General features: G+C 36.8%; 2 protein-coding genes across 5 annotated transcripts in view; both read right to left on the reverse strand.

Moving 5' to 3' along the window:
• Nucleotides 1-18,678, reverse strand: part of A2ML1 (alpha-2-macroglobulin like 1) — a 79,470-nt gene extending 60,792 nt beyond the window's left edge. Inside the window, exons 1-3 of one of the 2 annotated variants that reach the window (XM_046663420.1) lie at nt 16,663-18,678; nt 14,381-14,458; nt 13,755-13,915 (exon numbers count right to left, since the gene is read on the reverse strand). The gene's annotated coding sequence lies outside the window, so the exon portion shown is untranslated. The other variant, XM_046663431.1, reaches the window with a different exon arrangement.
• Nucleotides 18,679-19,855: 1,177 nt separating this feature from the next.
• The window catches only part of RIMKLB (ribosomal modification protein rimK like family member B), a 59,223-nt gene continuing 53,622 nt past the window's right edge, over nt 19,856-25,456 (reverse strand). For all 3 annotated transcript variants that reach the window (XM_046663455.1, XM_046663451.1, XM_046663444.1), the window contains exon 6: nt 19,856-21,214. In XM_046663455.1, the coding sequence (XP_046519411.1) occupies nt 20,751-21,214 (464 nt within the window). In that variant the 3' untranslated portion in view covers nt 19,856-20,750. The remainder of the gene's footprint in view (nt 21,215-25,456) is intronic.

Below are 25,456 nucleotides of genomic sequence, written 5' to 3' on the forward strand. Positions count from 1 at the left end.
GTAGTACCCATAGAAGCTCTAAAACATGTTCTTGCTTTCAGGGTAGTAGTTATCTTGGTGTTCTCATTTAGGCCAGAGAATTATAAAAAGTACAAGATATTTATTGTCTGTGATCCTTTGGCCATAAATTGGCAAGGTCACTTTCTTACAATTCACATCCCAGTTGCATTTAGAAACTCTGCTCCCTTGCTTTTCAGACTCTGCTCCCTTAGATTGTCTCTCTCATTCCCCCTCCCTCCCTGTCTCTCTCTGCCCCCTCATCTTTCTCATAAATTTGTCTCTGCTGCTTCTCTTATCTGACCTGGTCTTTAACTGTGAGCACACAATACATTTTAGTCCCTGAATGATTTCAAAGGGCAAAAACGTCTAGTGCTAGAACTTCGGGAGGAGCTTGGATATGTACTTGGAAAACATTATTCCTACTAGAATTCACTGAAGACTTGCTATATAACACCATCAAGCTTTTTTTAAAATCAGTTTGTCAAGAGGTGCATGTCACCACCTTGGAAAATTTATCCTCCCTTCCAGGTTTAACTACATCCTACATATAACTGAAACAATATAGGTTAGAGCTAGAAAGGACATCAGAATTAACCCAGTCTAATTCTTTCCTTTTCCAGATGAGGGAACTGAACCTCCCGAAATTAAGTGATTTAGTTTCTCAGTTAGTGGCTGAGCCAGCCCAGAATAATATTTCCTCTCTCTCAATCCAGTGCTCTTTCCATTACACAATGCAACTGCCCTAAATGATTCAATATACTAGACCCCTATGCCTGTGAACCTATAAGCTATGTCCAGCACATGTTATCCCACCATCAGACAAGGCAGCACAATTCTGCCAGAGTCTACATACTATGAATATCTTTATAGTATAAAATATATTTATATAAAAACACCTAATAGGATATATGTAAATATATAAATACAAACATAAAAATATTAAATACAATATAGATTTATATAAATGTATTTAATAATATATATTTATTTTATATAAATATTTTTACTATAAAGATACTTTTATTAAGTTTCTATTGCTATATAATGAACCATCAGTTTAGTGGTTTGAAACACTATAAATTTATTATCTCATAGTTTTCATGGTTTGGGAGTCTGGGCGCAGGACTGCTTGGGGTCTTACCAGGCTGCAATCTCATCTGAGCATCAGGTTCCTCTTCCAAGTCCACAGGCTGTTGGCAGAATTCAGTTCCTTGTGATTGTTAGGACCGAAGGCTTAGACTCTTAGAGGTTACTTACTGTCCCTTGCCATATGGCCCTCTCCTCTCCATGTCAGTTTGTTTCTTCAAGTCCAACAAGAGTGTCTCTGCTGCTTCAAACCTGATTTCTCCTGTCTCTGTCCTCTAGATCTTCTCTTAACCAGCTCACCTGATTAGGTAGGGCTCACCAAGAATAATCTTCTTTAGATTAATTTAAAATAAACTGATTAGAGTCTTTAATTGTAACTGCAAAGTCCCTTTGTCATATAACATAACCTAATCATGGGAATATCATCGCATCATATTCAAAGGTCCCGTTCACTGAAGAAAACTATACAGGGCATGTACATCAGGGGAGGGGAATCCTGGGGCTGTTTTAGAATTCTGCCTACTACGATATGTAATGGAAGATATTTCATTCTCACTTCCTGAGTATCCAGATCTATTCCAATTGATTTCCCTTTACTAGATCATCATAAAACAGATCAAAATGCTTGAAATCCTCACTTTGAGAGCAATGACTAAGAGTTAACAAAAGGCTGGTGTTTTTTTTTTATTTTGCCTTTGCTACTATGTGACCATGGGAAGGTGACAATTTCTCTAAACCTATGTCTTAATCTTTTAAATATTGTCTCCACTAAACTTAGATAATACTGTCTCTAGATTAACATTCTCTAATCATTTTCATTCCATTCATTATCGCTTCTGTATCTTTTTAGGGAAGAAAACTGCTCCCCTTTTTTATGGGAAACTAATTCTATGTTTATCTGGTCTATCTTGTCAACACTTGTTATTAGCCATCCTAAGGGGCGTGAGGTGATATCTCATTGCAGTTTTTATTTGCAATTCCCTAATGATTAGTGATGTGGAGCATCTTTCCATGTGCTTGTTGGCCATTTGTACATCTTCTTCAGAGAAATGTCTCTTCAAGTCTTTTGCCCATTTTTGAATCGAGTTGTTTCTCTGTTGTTAAGTTTTAGGAGTTCACTATGTATTCTGGATATTAATCCCTTATCAGATATATGATTTACAAATATTTTCTCCCATTCTGTGGGTTGCCTTTTTACTGTTGACAGTATACAAATTTATTTTTGTTTTAATTGTTTGTAAGTATTTTTTTTCCCATATCTCAGTAGAATTATAGGCTAGTGGAAAATAGACATTATCACTTACAGTTCTTTTATGATCCTTCAGTGCAAAGGGGAGAAAATCTAGGAGAGGCATTTCTTTAATATCAATTATGTTCCAAATGCTACTAGGATTATTCTTAAATGAAAGAAAAACCTATCATTGATCATTTTTGCAGATAAAAAAATTGGCGCATAGAGAGGTTAACTTGTCCACAATTGTAGAACTAGTATGTGGCAAAGCTGAAATTCAGACTCAGTTCTAACCTGGCTTTGCTCACTACACATGACGGTATCTGTCAAATGGTTAGGCTAGGGTTATTAGACTATTGGGCAAATGATAGACTTGATTGATCTTATTTATTAGTTGACTTCACTGCAAACTCCCTGAACTGGGAAACGTGTATAGGTCTGTTCTGGGGATAGCGTATTTATGTTATCAAAAACTAGGTCTGTTCAACCCAGACTAGGCCCAGTATATAAAACTTTAGGCTCTTTGGCAGAGATGCCTCACATAAAGTGGACTAGAATTATGCTAATTCATCTGCTTACAGATCAACCTAATTTATAAAATGTTTATTACCTGTGCCAACAAACATATAGTAAATGTTTCTGGCTGGCTAAGGTTGGCATGTGTTTTCACTCAAGTGGATTTCCTATAGATTTAGAGACAGAGTGGAGTATAAACTGAAATGAAATTGAAGACCATAAAATTGTTTTGGAAATACTGAATTGGTTGGAAGTCTTTCTTTTCTTTCTGCTTTCATTATAATCCCATACCCTAATTATGCCAAATAGGGATTTTGAATATATTCCCTGAATGTCTGTTTAAATAAGTGATTTTACTGAACTGGTACGAATGACTTTACTATTCTTGTTCGTATTTTATGGTCCCTAGATGTTAATTAAACTTGGTAACTCTTTAACCCTACCACATCCCTGTTATGGTTCAGCTACCCTCCACTAGATCTACTGCCACTCAGGTCAGTCCAAGACTTCTCCTGGTTTGCAGAAGCAAGACATTATTTTTTTTTTTATCAACCTATGTCCTTTTTTCCTCATCCTGTGATAATTAATCACATGACCAAATTTTGGGATTCATTTTGGAAATACCCATGGAAAGCTTCTCCATAGTTTTCCAAGGTACTATTTATTTTTTACCATTAGTATACAGACTTTTCCCCCAAAGGGTTACCTCTCTAGCAATGCTCAATTTGTGTTCAAATAATTTTCAATTGGTTATTCTAAGAAAATTGACAAAGTTTATTTTCTTGTTCTCAGTCTTTTTTTATTTTGTGAGGAAGATTGGCCCTGAGCAAACATCTATTGCCAATTCTCCTCTTTCTGTTTGAGGAAGACTGGCCCTGAGCCAACATCTGCGCCAATCTTCCTCCATTTTGTATGTGGATTGCTGCCACAGTATGGCTTGACGAGAGGTGTAGGTCTGTGCCTGGGATCTGAACCCATGAACCCAGACTGCTGAAGTGGAGCATGCCAAACTTAACCACTATGCCACTGGGCCGGACCCAACAGTCCTTTTACTTATATTAAAATTCTTTTGTTGCATGTAACAGAAACAAAGAGGGGAAATTTATTGGAAAAATAGTGGAATATTTCATCTAACAAAAGCCAAGGAAATAAATTATGACAGAAGCAAATGGTAGAATTTTATGTAGCTGTGTAAAAAATTGAGGTAGCAGTGTACCTACTGGTAAGGTAAGATGTTCAAGATATATTGTGAAGTTACGGAACACCGTTTATATCATGATTCCACTGGGTTAAGGAAAAAAAGACATGCCTTATAGATGAATTTAGAAATACTGGGATGATGTGCAAGAAAATGTTAACAATGATCCCATCCAGGGAGTAGGGTGAGGAGGAGAGGGAGGGGTATCGGTGGACTTTACTTTCCAGTTTATTCTCTTTTTGAGAACTACTTGTTTACCACGAGGACTGTGGCAGCCACAGATGATTGTCAATCAGACCTCTCCTAAAATGTGCTGTGAAAAATGTAGTTGGCTGGCCAGCCTCCAGCTGCCTCTCTTTGGCTCTACCTCAGGATTCACACTAAGGCCAGTCTCTTCCTGGTTTACTCTTAGCCAATGCCTGCACATGGCAGGCATACTAGGTCTTAGGTACATCATATACAGCCATTGATTTGGTAAATGCATTTTTTTTTATCTTGATCAGGAAGGAAGACCAAAAATAGTTTGCATCCACACAGAATGGACATTCAATTAGTTTTGCTCCAAGGATATGTTAACCCTTGCGCCTTTGATGATATAAATTATAGGCCATCTGGACATTCCACAGAATATTACATAAATGCATTACATCAATGACATCATGCTGATTGGACAAAATGAGCATAAGGTAGCTTAGCACACCAGAGGCCTTTCTGAGATATGTGTTTCAAAGGGTAGGAGACAAACTTTACAAGGATTTGGGGATCTGCCATTCTTATCAAATTTTTAGGAGACCAGTGTAAGGGGCATGCTGGAATATCCTGTCAAAGTACAAGACAGCTTGCTACATTTGCATCACCTGCTACAAGGAAACAAGCACAATACCTGATGGATCTCTCTAGATTCTAGAAGCAATACATTCCATCTAGAAACACTATTACAGCTTACATACTGGATGATATGAAAGGCTACTTGGTTCGAGGAAGGCCTAGAGCAAGAAAGGGCTCTGTAGAAGATTTGGGCTGCAATGCAGATAGCCCTGCAACTTGGCTATATAATCTGGCAGATCTTACGGTATCGTAGGTGTCATTGGGAAGAAAAGACGCAATGTTTATGTTTATGTTTGAGGTTCACTGCACTATTTTTACAATAGCCAAGATATAGAAACAACCTGAGTGCCTACTGACAGATGAATCGATAAAGAAAAGGTGGTATATACACATAATGGATTATCCAGCCACAAAAAAGGAGGAAATCGTGCCATTTGCAACATCATGGATCTTGAGGGCATTATGCTAAGTGAAATAAGTCAGACAGAGAAAGACAAATAGTGCATGATTTCACTTATACGTGGAATCTAAAAACAAACCAAACTCATAGAAACAGATCAGATTTGTGGTTGCCAGGGCTGGGAGTTGGGGGCAAAAGGGCGAGGGGGAATGGGTGAAGGTGGTCGAAAAGTATAAACCTCCAGTTATAAGGTGAATAAGTGCTGGGGATGCAATGTACAGCATGGTGACTACAATTAACAATACTGTATTGTATATTTGCAAGTTGCCGAGAGAGATCTTAAAAGTTCTCATCACAAGAAAAAAATTTATAACTGTGTGAGGTGATAGATGTTAGCTAAACTTATTGTGGTAACAATTTCACAATATATGTACCAAATCATTGTTATATACCTTAAACTAATATAATTTTATATTTCAACTGTATCTCAATAAAGCTAGGAAAAAAGAAAAAAGGAAACCTGATGCAAGCAGCTGCTAGCTACCATTCTTTCTGATCTGCTGTGGCACTCACATGGAGGTCCTGCTTTCTCCCCAGGCTGCTACCTGCAGATGAGTCAGACAGTTTCTCTCCAATGCAGGCCTACTATAATGGGTAATCCACTCTAAGATTCCTCAACAGACTGGCAGAGACTTTCTGAGAGCAGCTCAGGTCTGATGCTCTTTCTACTCAACTTTCTTCTCTTCTTTCACAGGTGTCAGACCCACGTTGCGGTTTGATGGCTTTCCCTGGCTGCTGCTCTTCCTCCCTTGTATCCTTCACAGGCATCTCCTTCAATACACCTCTAGCACCTCTGACTCCATCTTGGTGTCTGCCTGTTGAAGTATCCAAAGTGATACTCGCATGGATGCTCTAACAGTTAACTTTTAAAATGACAATAATCAATAAGCAAGTGGGGAAGAGTATCCAAAACCATCCACGTCTCTTGACTCTACACAACTTTCAGGAACAGATTTCAATGGCCTAATCCATGCTGTCTCTCAAATTTATACCACACTCTCTCTTTTTAAAGATTGGCACCTGAGCTACCATCTGTTGCCAATCTTTCTTTTTCATTCTTCTTCTCCTCCCCAAAGCCCCCCAGTACATAGTTGTATACTCTAGTTGTAGGTCCTTCTGGTTTTGCCATGTGGGATGCCGCCTCAGCATGGCCTGATGAGCATTGCCATGTCCACACCCAGGACCTGAACTGGCAAAACCAGGGCTGCCGATGCAGAGTGTGAACTTAACCACTCAGCCATGGGGCCAGCCCTATACCACGTTAGATGTTTTAGATGTCATGAAATATCAATAGCTGAGTACTGTCATGGCCCTATAAGGGCTTACTTCATGGAGCCCTGAACTTTAAAGGATTCTTCCTGGGTAATTAGTAGCTGAGGACACAGGAACTTAAAAAATTAAACAACCCACCAAGGCCATCTGTTTGTACTACTAAAGTCATTGTTTACTGAGCTTTAAAGTCCTAAGAACTTTGAAGGACTCAGTGCCTTAGCACTTTCTGGTCATACAAGTTCTACCTTTCTGTTCAGATATTTCTAGTTAGGCTTTCATGAGAATATCAACTCTTCCACCTTCCTTGACTACTAAAGCATCATTCTTAGTTCACTACATAGCATTTCAACACATCCGTTTTCCTACCACAGCAAATATCCTCAAACTCCACTATTACCAAAGTCTCAATTTAGAGAACTGAAATTCAGGGATCATTGCCTAAGGTACATTCAATCCACCCATTCCTCTAGCAGAGGGGTCAGCCTGCTCCATACAACTTATGAGCTAAGAACGGTTCTCACATTTTTAAAGGGTTATTTTTTTTTATGATGTTTGTTATGTTAACTTTATTTACAATTTCTAGTTATCTTCACTCTTTTATTTGTGAAATTCTGTTGTTGTTTTTTTTAATTAAGATTATGATAGATTACAACCTTGTGAGATTTCAGTTGTACATTATTGTTAGTCATGTTGCGGGTACACCACTTCACCCTTTGTGCCCTCCCGCCAACCCCCCCCCCCCCTTTCCCTGGTAACCACCGATCAGTTCTCCTTGTCTATATGTTAACTTCCACCTATGAGCGGTGTCATACAGAGTTCGTCTTTCTCTGTCTAGCTTATTTCGCTTAACATAATACCCTCAAGGTCCATCCATGTTGATGCGAACGGGACAATTTTGTCCTTAAAGGGTTATTTTAAAAATACATTAAAAAAAGACAACACAGACTATATGTATGTGTCAAAGACTAAAATATTTACTATTTGTCCTTTCACAGAGTAAGTTTGACAAGTTCTAGAGCAGTACTTTTTTTTTAAGATTTTTAAAAATTTTTCCTTCTTCTCCCCAAAGCTCCCAGTACATTGTTGTAGAGTTTTAGTTGTGGGTCCTTCTAGTTGTGGCATGTGGGACTCCACCTCAGCATGGCCTGATGAGTGGTGCCATGTCCATGCTCAGAATCCAAACAGAAGAAACCCTGGGCTGCCAAAGCAGACCACGCAAACTTAACCACTCGGCCACAGGGCCGGCCCCTGGAGCAGTATTTCTTAAAGACACTAGTGCTGACCAGATTTAGGGTAGTGGTTCTCAAACGTTAGTATGACTAAGTCACTTGAAGAGTTTGTCAAAACATATATTTTTGGCAATCCAAAAATTCATGTCTAGGGCCCTAGAATCTATATTCTAGACAAATAATTCAAGTGATTATGATGTGGGTGGTTCTAGGATACTTTGAGAAAATTGTAAATGTTATCATTGGATCAGCTCAGACCATCAAGAGGACTTCTTACCGGACTGCTTTTATTGGACTGTATTTTAGTGTCAGGATATTGACCTGCATTGTGGGACATCTGAGGATCAGGAAATATTACTTTTCCTGTGCAAGAAATTTGATTCTATCTTAAGCACGAATCTTCTAATGATCTTATTCCACTCTTTGCCAATTTGATTCCACCTCTAAGCAAATGTAAAGAATGCTTGTTTCACCTTATTTTTTTCCCTCTATTTTGGCTTCATCCCAATCTTTTCCATTTGTTTTAATACATCTCTGTTAAGTCATCTCAAATTATTTTTGGGAAAACAAGTCACAATATCCTAAATTATTCTTAATAGTACATGGCATGCATATTCCTTACTGATTTAATTCTCCTGGTTTAGGAACAAGAAAAAATATTTTTGTTATGAGCTGACAAGGAAAAAAATCCAGAGAAAACATGAGATAAAAGGTTTTTTCTTATACAAAACTCCTCAGCCAATGGAGTGTGGACATAAGGAATAATCAATCTAGATTAGGAGAAATGCCACAAACACACAACATTTCAACCATAAGATCTTGCGAAAGCAGCTTAAATAGGAAAACTGAAAGGAAATCAAGAAAGAAAACCTTATAAACTCCAATTCTGAGATGAAAAGATTCAGCAGTCTTGAATAAAATATCAATAGCCAAAATTTACAGAATTAAAGGACAGTTGGTGTTTCTTCAATACTCAACTATGTGCTAAGCAATATACATATACTATAGCATAGCTAATCCTCAAACATTAACCTAGTGAAGCAGGTACAATTACTTCCATTTTTCACAAACAGCCCCCTATGGCTTGAAGGTGACTTTTCCAAAGGTCATGTAACCAGTAATGAAGTTAGAATTTGTATTAATATCTGACTACAAAGCCCATTCTTTGTCACAAGTACTAAGGTTGCCTCTGTATACACATGTTATGTATCAGACCCCCTACAGTTCAAATATACTAGATCAGACATGGTCTCTAGCCACAAAAAGATTAACATGTAGGGAGCAATGCTGTGACGAGTGTGTGCCAGAGCCTTGTCAGAGTGAAACAGAAAAAAGGCTGTGTTTCTTCAGAGATAAAACAAAAACAGCAACAATTATTAAGCATGGACAGATAAAGTATGATGAAAGGGGCAGAGGAAAATCCATGTAATAGATATTTTAGTGCCTGTGCCTGTCTATATGCCAAAATAAAGAGTAATCATGTTAGAATACATTATAGAGAGATCAGTCTGTCAAGAACCAAAGGAACTTCATCTTGCAAAAAGTGAAGAAATGAAAAGAATGAAGAGAACGACACACAGGGAGCTGGACTTCAAGTCTAGATATGTGGACTGAAGGGAATTCACAGATGATGGAGTGTGTAGAAATAGCTGCCAAGAGAACAAATCACACTCCATGCTATTTCATTTCCAATTCTGGTGTTTTTATTTTAGAAAACACGTTGACTCAAACAGGTCACAGCTACTGCTTCCTTGTTCTGTGTATTTCTATGCTCCATTTGAAAAAGCATACAGTCAAATCTATCTTCATCCAGTCTGTGAATGAGGTAATAAGCAAAAAGGATCACTGGTTACTTCAAAAGAACCTGGGGGGAAAACACATACAGCTCACTTAAATCACAGATTGAAACAGTGTTTATAATTAGGAGGAGGAAAAAAAAGAAAGATAACTAACTAATGTGATATTACAAATTGTCTAGATTACCAAAGAAAAAAACACAACCAGTTTTTCTGTAATTACTAGACTTTATCTTGGTAATCTCAGCTGAAAAAGGTATATTAAGGTATAATCTGATTCTGACTTTGAAGACATTTAATGTTATCATTAAAAATTTAAAAAGTTTAGGGGCCGGCCTGGTGGCATGGCAGTTAAGTTCACACGTTCTGCTTCAGCAGCCCGGGATTCGTTGGTTCAGATCCTGAGTGTGGACCTACGCATGCTTACAAGCCATGCTGTGGCAGGCGTCCCACATATAAAAAATAGAAGAAGATGGGCACAGATGTTAGCTCAGGGCCATTCTTCCTCAGCAAAAAGAGGAGGATTAGCAGCAGATGTTAGCTCACGGATAATCTTCCTCAAAAAAAAAAATTTAAAAGTTTAAATCTATGACTGGCTTATAGGAGCAATCTTATTTCCCAAATACTCGATCCTTCTTCAGGAGAAACTATTCTAACTGCCTGGAATTTGTTCTCTCTAGTGAATGAAGAATCAATAGTTCAATTTATAAGTCCATCATATTGTTTACTGCATCAAGATGTTGCCAACACTACAGCCAACACTTTTTTTCTTTAGTCCTGATGTTTGTGAATGTATGGTGAATTCTGTTTCTTTTTTTTAAAAAACGTGTAAAAAGAAGTCACCTTCTACTAAAAATGTTTATCCTAATGCCAAATAACATTTTGTATATTAGTATGGAACATAATAATATACAGCTTTCATTACATTTAGACAATGATATCAGTTATTCTAGACAATGATATCAGTTATTCTGGTTTCATGTTACTATTTATCCTATTATCCAAGTTTACCCAATCATCCCATTTAACTACCCACTTCCCCCACTGCTAGCCTAAAAATCTGCAAGAAAAAAAAGGAATGTAAGAACAATATAAAGTTTTATCTTTGTTGTAGATTGATTCGTTTTCTACAATAGGAACAGCAGTAAGCAAGAGGAGAGGTAGAAGAATCATATACTAGATCTAAGGAATCCATTACTCTTCTCCCTTAACCAGAAATTGCAAAGAACCTGAAGGCCTCTTTGCATTTTGTCTTAACAACAGACATCTTCTCATTACCAAATCATGTAAACCTTGATATACTCATTAATTCTACACACAAACCATCTAAAATGGCCACCTACAGCTTGTCTTAATATCCTTTATTTGAATAGACTCCCTATCCTATATTAGATAACCACAAGCACAAAAGTGACAACTCTGTGACATCACAGCTCTCGCTGCAGCACACTTCACTTGTTCAGTGACTACAGTAGATTTTGAAAGATGCATGGTATATAACGCAAAGAGCACTGTACTGGCAGTTAGGAGACTTGGTCCTACTCTTGGCTCTGTAATCTTGGCCAAGGTATCAACTTTTCTGAACTTCAGTTTCCTTACCAGCACATTCAAGATTATACTATATGACCTTACAGCTTAAAAATTCTAAATTTCTATGGGAGGCCTTTGCAGGGCAGTAGCTCAATCTGTTACTGCAGATATTAATAGTGGTCAGGATTCTTTTTCTTTAAATAATAATTTCTCCTCTGGATGTCCTGTTTTCACCATTTATAAAACTTGAAAAAAATTATGTGTGTGCTACTTTAAGAAAGCTAATACAAATACTACTAAAATATAAATATATGTATTTTAGAAAAAAGATTTAGATCAGTTACTTTTAACTTTCACCTGAAAGACTAAAAATTGATTTTTTTCTCCAGTTATGACATCAGTAAGTCATGGAGGTGTAATGTATAGTATGGTGACTATAGTTAATAATACTGTATTGCATATTTGAAAGTTGCTAAGACTGTAGGTCTTAAAAGTCCTCATCAGGGGCCGGCCCAGTGGCACAGCGGTTAAGTTCGCACATCTGCTTCTCGGCAGCCTAGGGTTCACTGGTTTGGATCCCGGGTGCAGACATGGCACCACTTGGCAAAAGCCATGCTGTGGTAGACGTCCCATGTATAAGGTAGAGGAAGATGGGAGTGGATATTATCTCAGGGCCAGTCTTCCTCAACAAAAAGAGGAGGATTGGCAGTAGTTAGCTCAGGGCTAATCTTCCTCAAAAAAAAAAAAAGTCCTCATCAAAAAAAATTTTATAATGATATATGGTAACAAATGTTAACTTACTGTGGTGATCATTTCACAATGTATACAAGTACTGAATCATTATGTTGTACACTTGAAACTAGTATAATGTTCTGTCAATTATACCTCAATTTAAAAAACTGATTTTCTTTCATAAATGTCTATAAAATACTGACTGCTTTGCTCATTTTTTGGTTTCATAAGAAAATTTAAAAATCAGAGACAATTTGAACTGAAAAGTCTAGATAAGATTAAGAACCATATGCCGGGCCGGTCCCATGGCCGAGTGGTTAAGTTCGCGTGCTCCGTTTCAGGGGCCTAAGGTTGCACTGGTTTGGATCCTGGGCGTGGACATGGCACCACTCATCAAGCCATGCTGAGGCGGCATCCCACATGCCACAACTAGAAGGACCCACAACTAAAAAACAAATATACAACTATGTACTGGGGGGATTTGGGGAGAAAAAGCAAAAAAAGAAAAAAAAAAGAACCATATGCCTTTTCTTTCTAAGCGATCTTAAACAGCTTGGTTGCCAGGAACAATAAAGTATACTATAGTTAAAATTAACAAGTGAGTGAGTAAGTTTGTATTTTATTATGAATTTAAGAGTTGAAACTTACATTCTTTAACTCTCGAGACTTCAAAATATCATTTGATTTCTTAGAATTCAGCCTCATCAAATTCTAAAGTGTAGAGAATCACCACTCTGATTCATACACAAAGGAAATAAAGCTATTTACCCCAGCAGATAGACAGAGAATGCAAATGAAAAGGGGGAGACACACACACACAAACACACACAGTCACACACACAAAGAAAAAGAGGCAGGCAAAGATGAAAATGGCAACACTGGAGAAGTAAACTTCAAAGGGAATGAATGAGAGAGGGAAGCATACAGAGACTGAGGTGGAACAGAGATACAAAAACGGGGAGGCAGAAGCACAAGCAAAGAAAGAAGAAGAGCAGAAGAGCAGAGGCAATAAGCAAGAGAGAAAAGTGATCACAGAGTGGAACTGATAAGCAGACACAATGACAAGGAAATGGGACTAGACAAAAGAGAGACAGCCAACTGAAGAAAAGATTTTTTACAGGAAGATTAGCCCTAAGCTAACATCTGCCACCAATCTTCTTTTTGCTGAGGAAAACTGGCCCTGAGCTAACATCTGTGCCCATCTTCCTCTGCTTTATATGTGGGACGACTGCCACAGCATGGTTTGATAAGCAGTGTGTAGGTCAGTGCCTGGGATTGGAACCAGCGAACCCTGGGCTGCCAAAGTGGAGCACGCAAACTTAACTGCTATGCTACCAGGCCAGCCCCGAAAAGATCATCTTTTACCCCATGATTTTTCAAATTACATATTTTTGTTGTTATCCTCCCAGTACTCCCACTAAAAAGAGGATAGATTTTATTTTTACAAAGTGGTTAACAATGCATATGTCATTTATCTTGCAGATTTTTTAAAAATCAGATTTACTATAAGATATCATAATTTTTGCCATCATTAAGGTTCACATATCAGATGTATTAGTAACTCAGTGGGGGGAATTTTTTCACAATGTATGCGTGTATCAAATCATCATGTTGTACATTTTAAATATCTTACAATTTCATCTGTTTATTATACCTCAATAAACCTAGAGGGGAAAAAAGGTTCACATACATCAATATACTAGGGAGAAATCCCTAATTTTGCACGTTCTAATTTTTTTTCTAAGTAAAGAATGATAGTACCCTAGTTAGGACAAATTCATCCTAAGGCAAGGACCTATTTATGATTACACCCTACAGTGACTTACACAATACCAGTATCAGACTGAAAACACATTCTTAGTTGAAAGTAACTTACCATTTAGAGCCAAAATCCAGCTATCTGAGTCTTGTTTCTATTTTGTGCCCCCTTTGCTTCACTTGGTATGCCATGCTCTCTCTCTTCTATGTAGATTCTGTCGGTAGCCATCAATCTGAAGAACTCCTTCTTCTGCTGCCACCTACCAGTTTATCTCTCTGCTGCAGCAGAAGGGTATATAGAAAAAGTTCTTGCTTACTATTTCAGATTAAACAGAAAAATTCCTTTAACATTTCATATCTTCACCTGTGCATGAACTTCCTCATGTTTTCCCAAGACCTCCCCACCAGAAGTCAAAACAACAAAAATCCCCATCACAGGAAATCAAACAATGTATGATCAATGTTCATGCTAAGCTGAGAAAATTAAAAAAAAAAAAAAAAAAGTGGAAAGATTTAGACACTCAGCAGTTGCCATCTCAAGGAGCCATTTCTTTTCTGTTACACTTTCCTTCTTCACCTATCCCTACAATCTTACAAATAAATACATAATTTACAATTTTAACCAGGTAGTCTACAACTCCTACAAATTTTAAGTGCAGAGACTACCACAAGAATTGTGGAGGATGCAGCAATAAAGGAGTTTTTAAAAGTAATTCTAGAAACTAAGGGTGTTAGGTGCTTTACCTGCTTGAGTTTTCAATGTTCTGGACTGCTTATTGCCCAATGGCTCTGAATACATTAAAACACGAACACATACGCCACCTACATTTAAAATAGGGTAGCATTTGTATGCCCATATAAGCACTGGGTATATTTTTTGCAAAAAAGTAGTAAGTTTATTATGTCCTTTAAAAAGGACTGACCACAAATGCACATTTCCTCAAACTGTATACATATATAGAAGAATTAGGGTGAAAAAGGGAGACAGAGTGACAAATGTAGTAGCAGTTACAGAACTGGAAATTAACACCACATAAACGTTTTCTGTTTGTTAAAATCCTGAGACTCATTTCTATGCCCATTCTCTTTGTCACTGGGGTCTACGTTTCAAATTTATTCTGTATTAGCTACTAAAGAACAGTATCCAGTAATGAACTAGCAATAATAGTAATGGCTTGTTTTTGTTCCACCCTCCCACTACCTTTACCCCAAAATAAAAATAGGTACAGTTTTGCCAACTTAAAAACAAAACAAACACTGACATAAGCACCAAAGGCTAGTCAACAGTGGCAATGCAGTGACATTGTTTCTACTTTCTCATTCCTTCCCCCAATCTCAAACCCCACCCTTTGACCTCTGTATATGGGATGAGCCTGAGCAGAAGAGTTGGTGATGTCAGGACTGCGCCGTTCCCACGGATGCTCCTAGAGGCCTGCTGTGCTTCTGGGAACTGGGGCACAGGGATGTCTGTCTGACTGAAACCTAAAACAACAACAATTCACCCCACCCCTCATGTTCCCAAACCCCACAATAGCAGCCAGGTATATATGCTATATAAGGCTCATCTAATAAGTGAATATGGTGATATCTGAAAGCAAGATCATTCTTAACAAGTCAATGATCCTCATAGGGGCAGAAGAATGGAGACTGTTAAATTCTCCATGGCCCATGCAATCACACAGTCCACACATCCTAATGCTAGCCATTCTAAGCAGCAAGAGAACAAGGTCCTGCTGTACAAGCCTTTTTTAGTATACATCACAAATTCCTGCAGGAGTGCAGGTGGGATTCCTTTGTTAGTAAACTTCAGTTCAACAGATAAATATTTTTGTCTTAAGATGCTTAGGGGAGTGACTGTTGCTATTTTACATGAGTGAACTGAAGCACAAAACAGGTTAATGATTTATTTTATGCCTTCAGCTGTAGAAATAGCATTATAAGCCTGGATTTCCTATTCACTGACTAGTGGTTTATTGGACTTATAGCCTCTTTGGATAGGACATCCAAAGCCACAGGATAAAATTATGCAGAATTATATCTTGAAAAGGTCCTGGTTACTGTCACTACAATTCTACCTATTAGAAAGAAGATTATCTCCCAAAATGGTAACTCATATTAGAGCTAAAACTTTAGGAAGGACAGGAAAAGGAGGAAAGGGTAGGTGGACTTGGGTAGACAGAGGAGTAGATAGCATATTAACTAATAAAAAGGCCATTAAACTAGACAATTTATATTCCAATTCCTGCCACTAACTTTGTTTTATGGCCTTAGTTCATCTGCTTAATGATCTTGTGCTTCAGAAATGCCCTCCAATCTGTTCAAATCTGTAATTTTTGAATGTTTACACAATTATTTTATGATACTCTCAAACTGCTCACATCTCTGTTAGAACTAGTGTCCCAAAAATGCTAAAATGATTAGTTCTGAAATCACACTGCTCTTAAAATAACTGGAATAGTTTCTATTATCTTTGTCTCATTATTCCCTTTCACTTCCATAATGATGTCACAAAAAGAGAAGCACTAACATCAACTGAATGCTATGGTGAGTTTTTACAACATATAACCTAGAACCTAATTTTACCTTTTCAAAACTCTAGTTTTCCATACCTGTCAACTCCTAATTGATGTCTTTATACTGTGAGCTGTGTATTCGGAACACCAACCCCTGAAAAAGCTTAAGCCAGAGTAGCACAATGGAAGAAACAAACAAACCCAAAACAAAAACAAAGCCAAAAAAGTCACACTCTGAATACTTAATTATAGACATATATGCAAGGAATGGAGTTATCTAAATGGCTAAAGCAAATCCCCAAAGAAAGTCCTGAGTTCATCCCAAACAATAAAAACTTGACCCCCAAAGTTCTTCAATCAAATTATGTGCTAGATACATTTATGCATTATTTTTTAAAATGAGAGTTATTACAAACCCATGGTTGCCTTTAAAGTACATAAAGAAAAGAAATTTTAAAAAAAGAAAGTAAAGTTAGCCTTGGGATGGAAAGAAAGGAGGAAGAGTCAAATTACCTGCAAGCAGGCTGGGGCTGCGCCTGAATCCAAACCGCTGCATTTACCATTCATTATACAGCTGCATTATTGGGGGAAGGGGAGTTTAGAAGGGCACTGACCCCGAAAGTTCTCAATACTTCTCACTCATCATCAGGAAGGGGGAGAAGGAAAGTTTTTTCTCTGGGTATTTTTTTGTTTGTTTGTTTTTGTTTTTTTGGCTCCTGAAAAGGCTGGTAAAGAACAGTAACAGTGCAAGCAGTTAGAATATTTCTTTAAAAACAATTTTAAAAATGCAAAAACATTAAGGAATTTAAAACATCAAACTTTCGTTAATATAGAAAGAATTTTCACTAGAGTTAGGCAGCCACCCCAAAACAGCATGGCAAAAGGGCATTGGCATAAAGGAAATAAAATACCACACAAAAATCCAAAACAAAACTAAAAACATTTCAAATTAAACCTGGAAGACTAGAAGATTCCAACAGCAGATTTCTGTCCACTACTGAAACATTCCAAAATCCAAGCTTCAAAGGCGCCTAAATGTATCTCAAATGAAACTTTGTTTTGTTTTGTTTAAGAAAAAAAAGAAAGAAAGCAGTGAACCTGGTTATAAATCCTGAAATATATTACATTTAAAAATATCCTACTATAATAAAAACAAATTTTAAATGAAATTAAACAAACAAACAAACAAATAAAAACAGTAGCAGCAGAGGTTACCTGTCTGAGCACCTACATTTTCTTAGGAGGGGATCGTGTCTCACCAGCCATATAGCCCATAAACCTTCTCAAAAGAGTGAGCCAGAAGAAAATTGTAACACAAGATTTGATTTCACAATGTCTCTAAGCTCCCCAGACCCCAAACTGGGGATTCACTGAATGAAGAGAATTTATTTTTTCATCGTTTTCTTCTTGAGAAAAAGAAGAGATGATTTTGAAAGTCAATTACTTCTTTCAACGCCTTCGATACCTTCTCAAAAGTCTGATAAAGTGTTTGAGGAAAGCAAGTCTCTTGAAGGATTTTCTAATGTTCCAGGGTATTTTCTTATTGATAGTATATACAGAAAGATTTCAAAGTTCAGTGGAATAAAAGCCAGCAGAAATCACCAATCAATTTTAGGCACCAAAAAAGAAAAAAACTATTAAAAATTTTAAATTAGTTCATATTTATATATGTGTGTGTGTGTATAGTCCAGTTTTCATCATGATGACATAAAAAACAATATCAGAAAGAATTACTTTCAAAATACAATTCAGAATTACAATTTTAACAATACACAATAATTTTACAATAATTCAGATTTTGGCGAGATAATGATTATACATATTTGATAAATACAATTTTACCTCTTATAATAGCAATTAAGATTATACAAAAGTTATTAAATAATACGAAAATATATTTAACTTTCACTTAAACATCTGGGCTGTTTTATTTGGGTTCTTCCAGAATGATTTGTTCATATTCTTTACCTTAATTTTTGAGGGAATTCAAGAAGATATTCATGTTTTTAAAGTCTAAGATGACCATTCCTGCCCTTCTCATTCTAACATGTGAGTGCACGATCCAGAAATATGTTTGTAAAACTATATTTTAATATAGTGTGAATGCAAAAAGATGGATAAATAATAAAACTAAAGGTGAAGTAATCTCAGATATTTTTTATGATATACTTGATTTTAATTGGGTAAGATTTTTTTAAAGGCTACCTATATTTTTCCTGGTAACCCAACACGAAACTTGAGTTTTTCATCAAATAGAGAGGGTGTTTTATTTGTGTTTTAAAATTCATTAATCTATGTACATGTGATATGTAACTATTCAAAGTATATGTACCATAATTTATGTCAACCAGATGGTCTCTACACAAACACATGAATGATGATTTAATTAAGCAGTTATTTCTCCCTTATTTATTTCTCTATCCCAAATGGTATGCGTCCTTCAAAGTCTGGTCATTCAGTGAAAGAAGTACCAAGTATTTCTTTCTGTTAATAAGTCAGAGGTACTTATATATGTATGTAAGTCCCACAATAACCCTGTGCAAGTCAAATTCTCTTAGATGAGATTAGAATATCCTAAAAATAAATTAGAAACTCCTCTTATGTATCTTTTTCTGAGGTGAAAAGAGACACTGCACAGATTAGAGGTACTATTCTATTTGTCAACAGTCAACCTTCCACTCAATTTTAATATTATTTAATTCTATGGAAAAAACAAATTTTATTACATTCCTTTTTAAAACGGGGGAAAAACTGTACAAGTAAGCATGATCAAACCTCTGTTAGAGCTGGTTAATACTGATCTTTTATTATTGCCTCGAAGTCTCTCTAGTAGTGTCCGAGAAATTATGTTTAAGGTCCATCTGAGGGAAAAAAAGCACTGGAGAGGCAAGAAACAACTTGGGTAAAAGCTTCAGAGGATTGTAGGGAGATGGAACTTGCTGTTTAAAAAAATTACGTTGAGCTCTGGAGCATCTCCATTTCTTAACACACCTTCCAAACCCATCATTGGGATGGCTTTACCCATGTTTTAAAGGCTCCTATTATATGCAGTTTCAGGGCTTTTATAAATCAGAAAGTAAAGGAATATAAAGAGTGAAGAGTATTGAAGGCTTCAGAGTAGGGCTATAAGAGACTCAACACTGCTAAAATAAGTCCCCAAACCAAAAACGTCCAGTCCATCCCACCCCAAAACCTGTGTAATAGGAGAAAACGCACAGCCAGAAGCATTGAAGAAAAGCATGTAGCCTTGAATAAATTATACACTGAACAGTCCAGAACCAAAGGAAAAAATCAAACATATAGATACACAGAAAGGCCTAAGAAGCATCTATTCTCCTTATGTCTTTAGGTGAGTACCTCCACCCCAGTGGAGCATAGCTACGAAAACAACTCATCTGTTTCTTAAATTAAAAAACTGTTTCCCATCATGCTCCATTTTCTAGAATCTATCCTTTTTGATTGGTTGGTGAAAACAAAAAGCAAAACACATACACATGCATGCGTGCACACACACACATATACCCCCTCCTAAAATGTGAAAAATGCAAATATATAACACTGGTATTAGAAATCACTTCCGCTTTATACTTAGGAACTTATAGGCCCTTGATTTGCCCCCTAAAAATATTTTTCCTTGTCCTTATTGTTTAAATGCCCAACCACCAAAAGAAAAAAGGGAAAAAAAAAAAGGCTTTAAATGCACATATTTCAAGTCAGTGTCTTGTTAACAAAAAAGGTAGCATTTTCTTCACTTTGGCCATTGTTAAAGATGCAGGCATAGATCAGGGAATGTTAGACTAGCACGTATTAAAAAAAAATGCAACATTAACAGAGCATATATCTTTCAAAAAAGACTAAAACACTAACAAATACAAGTCAATGCACATATTTTAAACTAGTGTAATTTTATCTACATTGGAGTAAATGTTATTTTGTGTACCAGACGTTGCAATACTGTTCATTTCCCTTTTATCATGCAAACATGCCAATTTTGTCATTAAAAAACCTTTATTGAGTCACAGTCATGTTTCCCTCCCACCCAAATTAAGGGAAAAAACAAAAATAATAAATCCTTCAAGATCTCATAAACTATGAACATAAAGCTGCTAGTTAATATGGTAAAGGCAGAATTTTCAGATTTGTATTAAAAAACTGCTGTACTTCAGGTAGATGTTTCCCTCACCCACTACAAATCTTTGCAACACAATGTGAAGTTATGCTACTCTGAAATTTGTACCAACTGTACAAAAACAAGAGACACCATGAAAAAATTTTATATGTTCTTCATGGCCTGAGAGCATACACATTTTTGAGTAATTTAAAAGGGTAACTACAAGAGCCTGACAATTTTCTGTATCTTACCTCTTCTGCCTCTTTATCTATAGGATTTGTAAGTGAAAGTAACATCTTAATAGCAGAGGTCTATTCTATCTCCCCTTTCTCCTCTCCTAACTAATCCTACTCAATTTTCTCTCATTCTCCTGAGCATCTTCCATGAACAGCATTGCAAGTTGGTTTAAAAAAAGAAACAAAAAAGGAAAAAGAAAGAAGAAAAAGAAAGTTTTACAAGGGTTTTGTTGGTTAATTATTTACTGGTGGAGTCATTCCACCAGGAGTTTGATTTCATTGGCTAGCAGCTGGTTCATGTTGAATAGGCCCCCTGGGAGCTTGGTGAGCAGCTCTCGCTCCGTGCTTTCAGGGTCGCTGTCGACAGAGCTGGAACTTGCGCTCATGTTGTCGACAGCAGTGCTGGCTGGGGGACCCAGCTCCGGCTCACTAGTCTCACTGGCTGTGGACACCACGGAGAGCAGGGACATACGCCGGGTGAGCCGGCCAGAGGGCAGAAGGGAGGCGGCATAGTCCGCTATGATACCAGCTACATCTAGATTACAAGCCTTATCAAAGGCGATGAAACCTACATTTGCATTGGCCTCGCAGACACAGAAGGAGCCGTCATCTTTCATCAACAGGTCAATGCCACACACATCCATCCCCAGGATATTAGACACCTGGATAGCTAGCTGCTTCCCTTGTTCACTCAATGAGCACATCATCCCCACACCACCTGGTAAGAGAAACAAAATAAAAAGTTACCAAAATGACAGATTTTTGGAGTGAAACTAAAGCTGGCCTCTAAAGTTAATCCTTTCTTTTCAAGCAGTAGTAAAAATTAATTCTAGTGTAAAACTGGGACTTTGAAGTCTAAGTTTCCTTCATCAGGGAATTTCACCTCAACCCAGTCTCTCAAAGAATCAATGACTTAGTACTTTTTCAGTATGCTATTCTTCTGAAGATGACATTGAACTTCCACTGAAGCCTATCTTACTTTCAATAATGTGACCAAGTAGAAGAGACTTTTGCATAAATACAATAAAACCACTTTATTTTATATATGAAAAAAGGGTTCAGTTTTTGATTTGTAAAAATAATAGAGATGCATAACAGGGACAGAGAATAGGACAGAATCTGGGAAGATGGTAACCTAAACACAGTTCTCTTCCTCTACAGTCCCCACTCCAATCTATCTGCCATTCCTAAGCCAAAAGGATTGTAGGGCTTATGGTAGCTGGTTGAATACAGGTGAAATCTTGAGTTTTGCTGGTATCTGAGAGAAAGGAATTAGAACTAGATTTTCTCATTTGCAGACCTGTCCAGGAAGCTCTGAGATAAGGACTAGAAAGCAAAGAATTCTGAGAAGAGCTTGGCTCAAAGAGTTCTGTGTATCGACAGGAGGAAAGCTGACATCAGTTTCATGTTAGTATGCCTGACGTCTTTGACCCCAAAGGGGTCAAAAAGTAACTGCAGAGGTGAGCTTAGTCCTCCCTACCACTGAGGCTGGAAGAGTAGAGGAGTCCAGGAAACAGGAATGCTTCTTTGAAGTACCTCAGTAGGTGACTGGCACACTAATCAATTAATTAAACAACTCTGCTTCTTGGCATCTGTACGACTGAGGGCATCTGAATGCTCCAAATAACCAGAGCAGAGCCCTGATGTAACAGCAAAATAACAAGCTATCCACAACTTGAATGAAAGAAATAAGAGCAGTTTAAGGAGACTCAAGTTCAGCACAAAAGGACTTTCTGAACCTAAAATGGAAGCATAATTACCCAACTAAAAACTTCATTAGAGGAACTGAGAGTACAGTCACCTGTGGGAGTTTAACGTACAACTTGGAAAATAAAGTGTAAGAAATATTTCGAAGCACATACAAAAAACTGAAGATGAAATCACAAAAGAAAGAGAAGAAATTTGGAGAACTGCATCAGAAAAAAACTTCTCCAGAAGGAGAGAAACACATAGAGGATAAGCAATAATTAAGGAAGAAATTTTCCTGAAACTGTAGAAAAACAGCCTGCTGATAGAAACAGCTTACTAAAATCCAGGTTGGGCTGATTGAGAAAAGATGCATCTCTGAAAATATCCTGACAAAACTTTTGAGCTCTGCCAAAAAAAAAGAAAGGAAGAAAGAAAAAAATTTAAAAAGAATAAATTACCCACCCTAAAATCAGAGTAGATTTGGACATTCAAATGCAACAACATAACCTATAAGGCAGCAGAATCGAAGCTAGACTCTTAGAATCTAAGATTCTATCTCAGCCAATATATTCTCCTTTTAAAAAGAAAGAAGGATATATGAAGGTATCTATCACTCATATACCCCCCTTGAGGAAAATAATCATGAACAGATACTAACATAAACTAAGAATAGAGACTTTGAGATATGGGAAGATAAAGATGGGGAGTAAAAAATAGTGAGTAATGATTCTTGCAATATAGGTCTAATTAACTCTAAATGGATAAAGAAAGACTGCCTGGGAATGGATAATGTAAGTGCTATATAAGAATTCTCGAGGGGGCTGGCCTCATGGCCGAGTCGTTAAGTTCGCGGGCTCCGCTCCAGGCGGCCCAGTGTTTCGTTGGTTCGAATCCTGGGCGCGGACATGGCACTGCTCATCAAACCAGGCTGAGGCAGCGTCCCACGTGGCACAACCAGAAGGACCCACAACGAAGAATATACACCTATGTACCAGGGGGCTTTGGGGAGAAAAAGGAAAAAAATAACATCTTAAAAAAAAAAAAGAATTCTCGAAACAGAAGACATACAATAAGAGAAATTCTAATACAGACTTGGACTAAAACTATTAAAAGATTTCAGCAAAACACTGGAATGTAAAAGCCCATGAAAACATGAATTTTTGTCTCTTTTGTTCACTGATATATACAAAATATTGCTAACAGTACTCGATAATTAAGTGGTATTCAAAAATATTTGTTCAATGAATGAATGAATCAAGAGGGAGGAGTAGGAAGGAAAGTAAAACTGTTCTAATCTTCTCATTGGAGGAGAGAGGGATCAAGGGATGACGGAGGAAAAGTGAAGGTATTCCAAAGACTTCATATTACTATGATGGCAGAGGGGAGCAGGAAAGAAAGAGCATCAGGAAAAACTGTTCTCTTCTCAAGTAACAGTAGAAAATATGTGTCTGATTATAAGAGTAGGGAAAGAGGAGGTAACCACTAATGGAATGCACAACCACGGCTGAGCCTCCAGATTAATGAGCTTAGGAACGGCGGCGGGAGTGGAATGGAATTAATGGTACCTTACAAACCAGCAAAAATTAGGGAAGAAAAAAGAAGAAAGAACAACTTAAATTAAGTAAAAAACACAAAATAAGATTGAAGAAATACAATGAAGTGCATTAGCAATTACACTAAAAACAAACTGAAAAATTCCCATTAAAAGATAGAAACTTGTCAGACTGGAATGAAAACAAAACTTAGCTATATGTTGTTTATAACAAACATACTTTAAACAAAATGAAAAGGAAATTTTGAAAACTAAAGGGAGTGGGCAAAGAGATAAGTGACAAAGGAATAACAAACCACTTCTTAGCCTTATATCTTTGACTAGAGTATACACCATATATGCATTTTTCCTTTATCAGACATTAACAATAAACAATCATGTTTTTGACCACAAAGAAAACCTTAACAAATTTTAAAAGACTTTTACAGGCCACGGTCTCTGACAATAACCCAAGAAAATCAGAAACCAGAACTTAGTAATTCAAGTAACCAAAAGAATAAAAACTACTAGAACCTGCAAAATTGGTTCCTTGAATTAAAGGAAAATGAGAACCGTCTAGATAGAGAAAAACACTTTGTACCAAAATGTTAATTTTGAAATCAGAAAGAAGAAATTAAGTACTCTTAGAAAAAGAAACTAAGAAGAGAATTTAATAAAGACAAAAAGTAGAATGAATAGAACAGAAAAATAAAAAGGACACAAATATCCACATGCTACTTTGACAAGATTAAGCGTGATATCAAAGCGAGAATCACAAAGGAGAGATTAAAAGAAACATAAGCAATTATCTCATGAAACTGGCAAAAAAGTCTGAAACCCAAAACAAATGGATGATTTCTAAGCAAATGATAAATTACCAACACTGAATCAAGAAGCAGCATGCTTAAACAAGCAAATTATTACCGAAGAGACTGGAATGGTGATAAAAGAGCTATTACTACAAAAGGAACCAGGACCAGATGGGTTCAGAGGTGAGTTTTATTTAGCTACTCTTTATTCCAACGTCACTTTACCTACAGAATGTCCCAGGAAAAGACTGAAAATTCCCCAATACATTGAATAAAGCCAGCATAACCTTAATATTAAATGTTATCAAGAAGTGTAAAAAATAACAGTATGGGCCAATCTTACTTATGAAAATATATGTAAATATTCTAAATAAAGAACTGAATTCAAATTTTCAAAAGAACACTACACTATTACAAGTCAAAAGAGGTTTATTCTAGAAATGGAAGGGTAGTTCAAAAAAACCTTTTAAATCTAAAATTTATCAACATAACCCATTACACACCAAGAAATTAAAGGTGAAAAACACACAAATGATCTTATCCACAGAAGGATGCCAAAAAGGCAACGGATAGAATTTGACAATCATTCCTACTAAAAACTCTAGTAGAATGAAGCTACATAAACATCCTAAATAGCAAAACACTAAATCTATCTCAAGGAAAATCAGAAACTAGACAGATACTTATGATCATTATTGCTCAACACTGTGCTAGAGATTCTAAAACAGTGGTTCTCAACTGGAGAGAATTTGGAAACTGTATGGTGGCAACTTTGAATGTATAATTGAGATTGGAGGGGGAGGGCTCTAATGGCATTTAGTGGTTATTGGTCAAAACACTAACAAGAAAGACTACTCAACTGAAAAGTGGGCAAATATAATGAAAAGTAATCCACATAAAAGTAAAGATAAATGACCAATAAGCTATGAAA

Source organism: Equus quagga, chromosome 1 (genome assembly GCF_021613505.1).
Source record: "Equus quagga isolate Etosha38 chromosome 1, UCLA_HA_Equagga_1.0, whole genome shotgun sequence".
NCBI classification, from domain to species: Eukaryota; Metazoa; Chordata; class Mammalia; order Perissodactyla; family Equidae; genus Equus; species Equus quagga.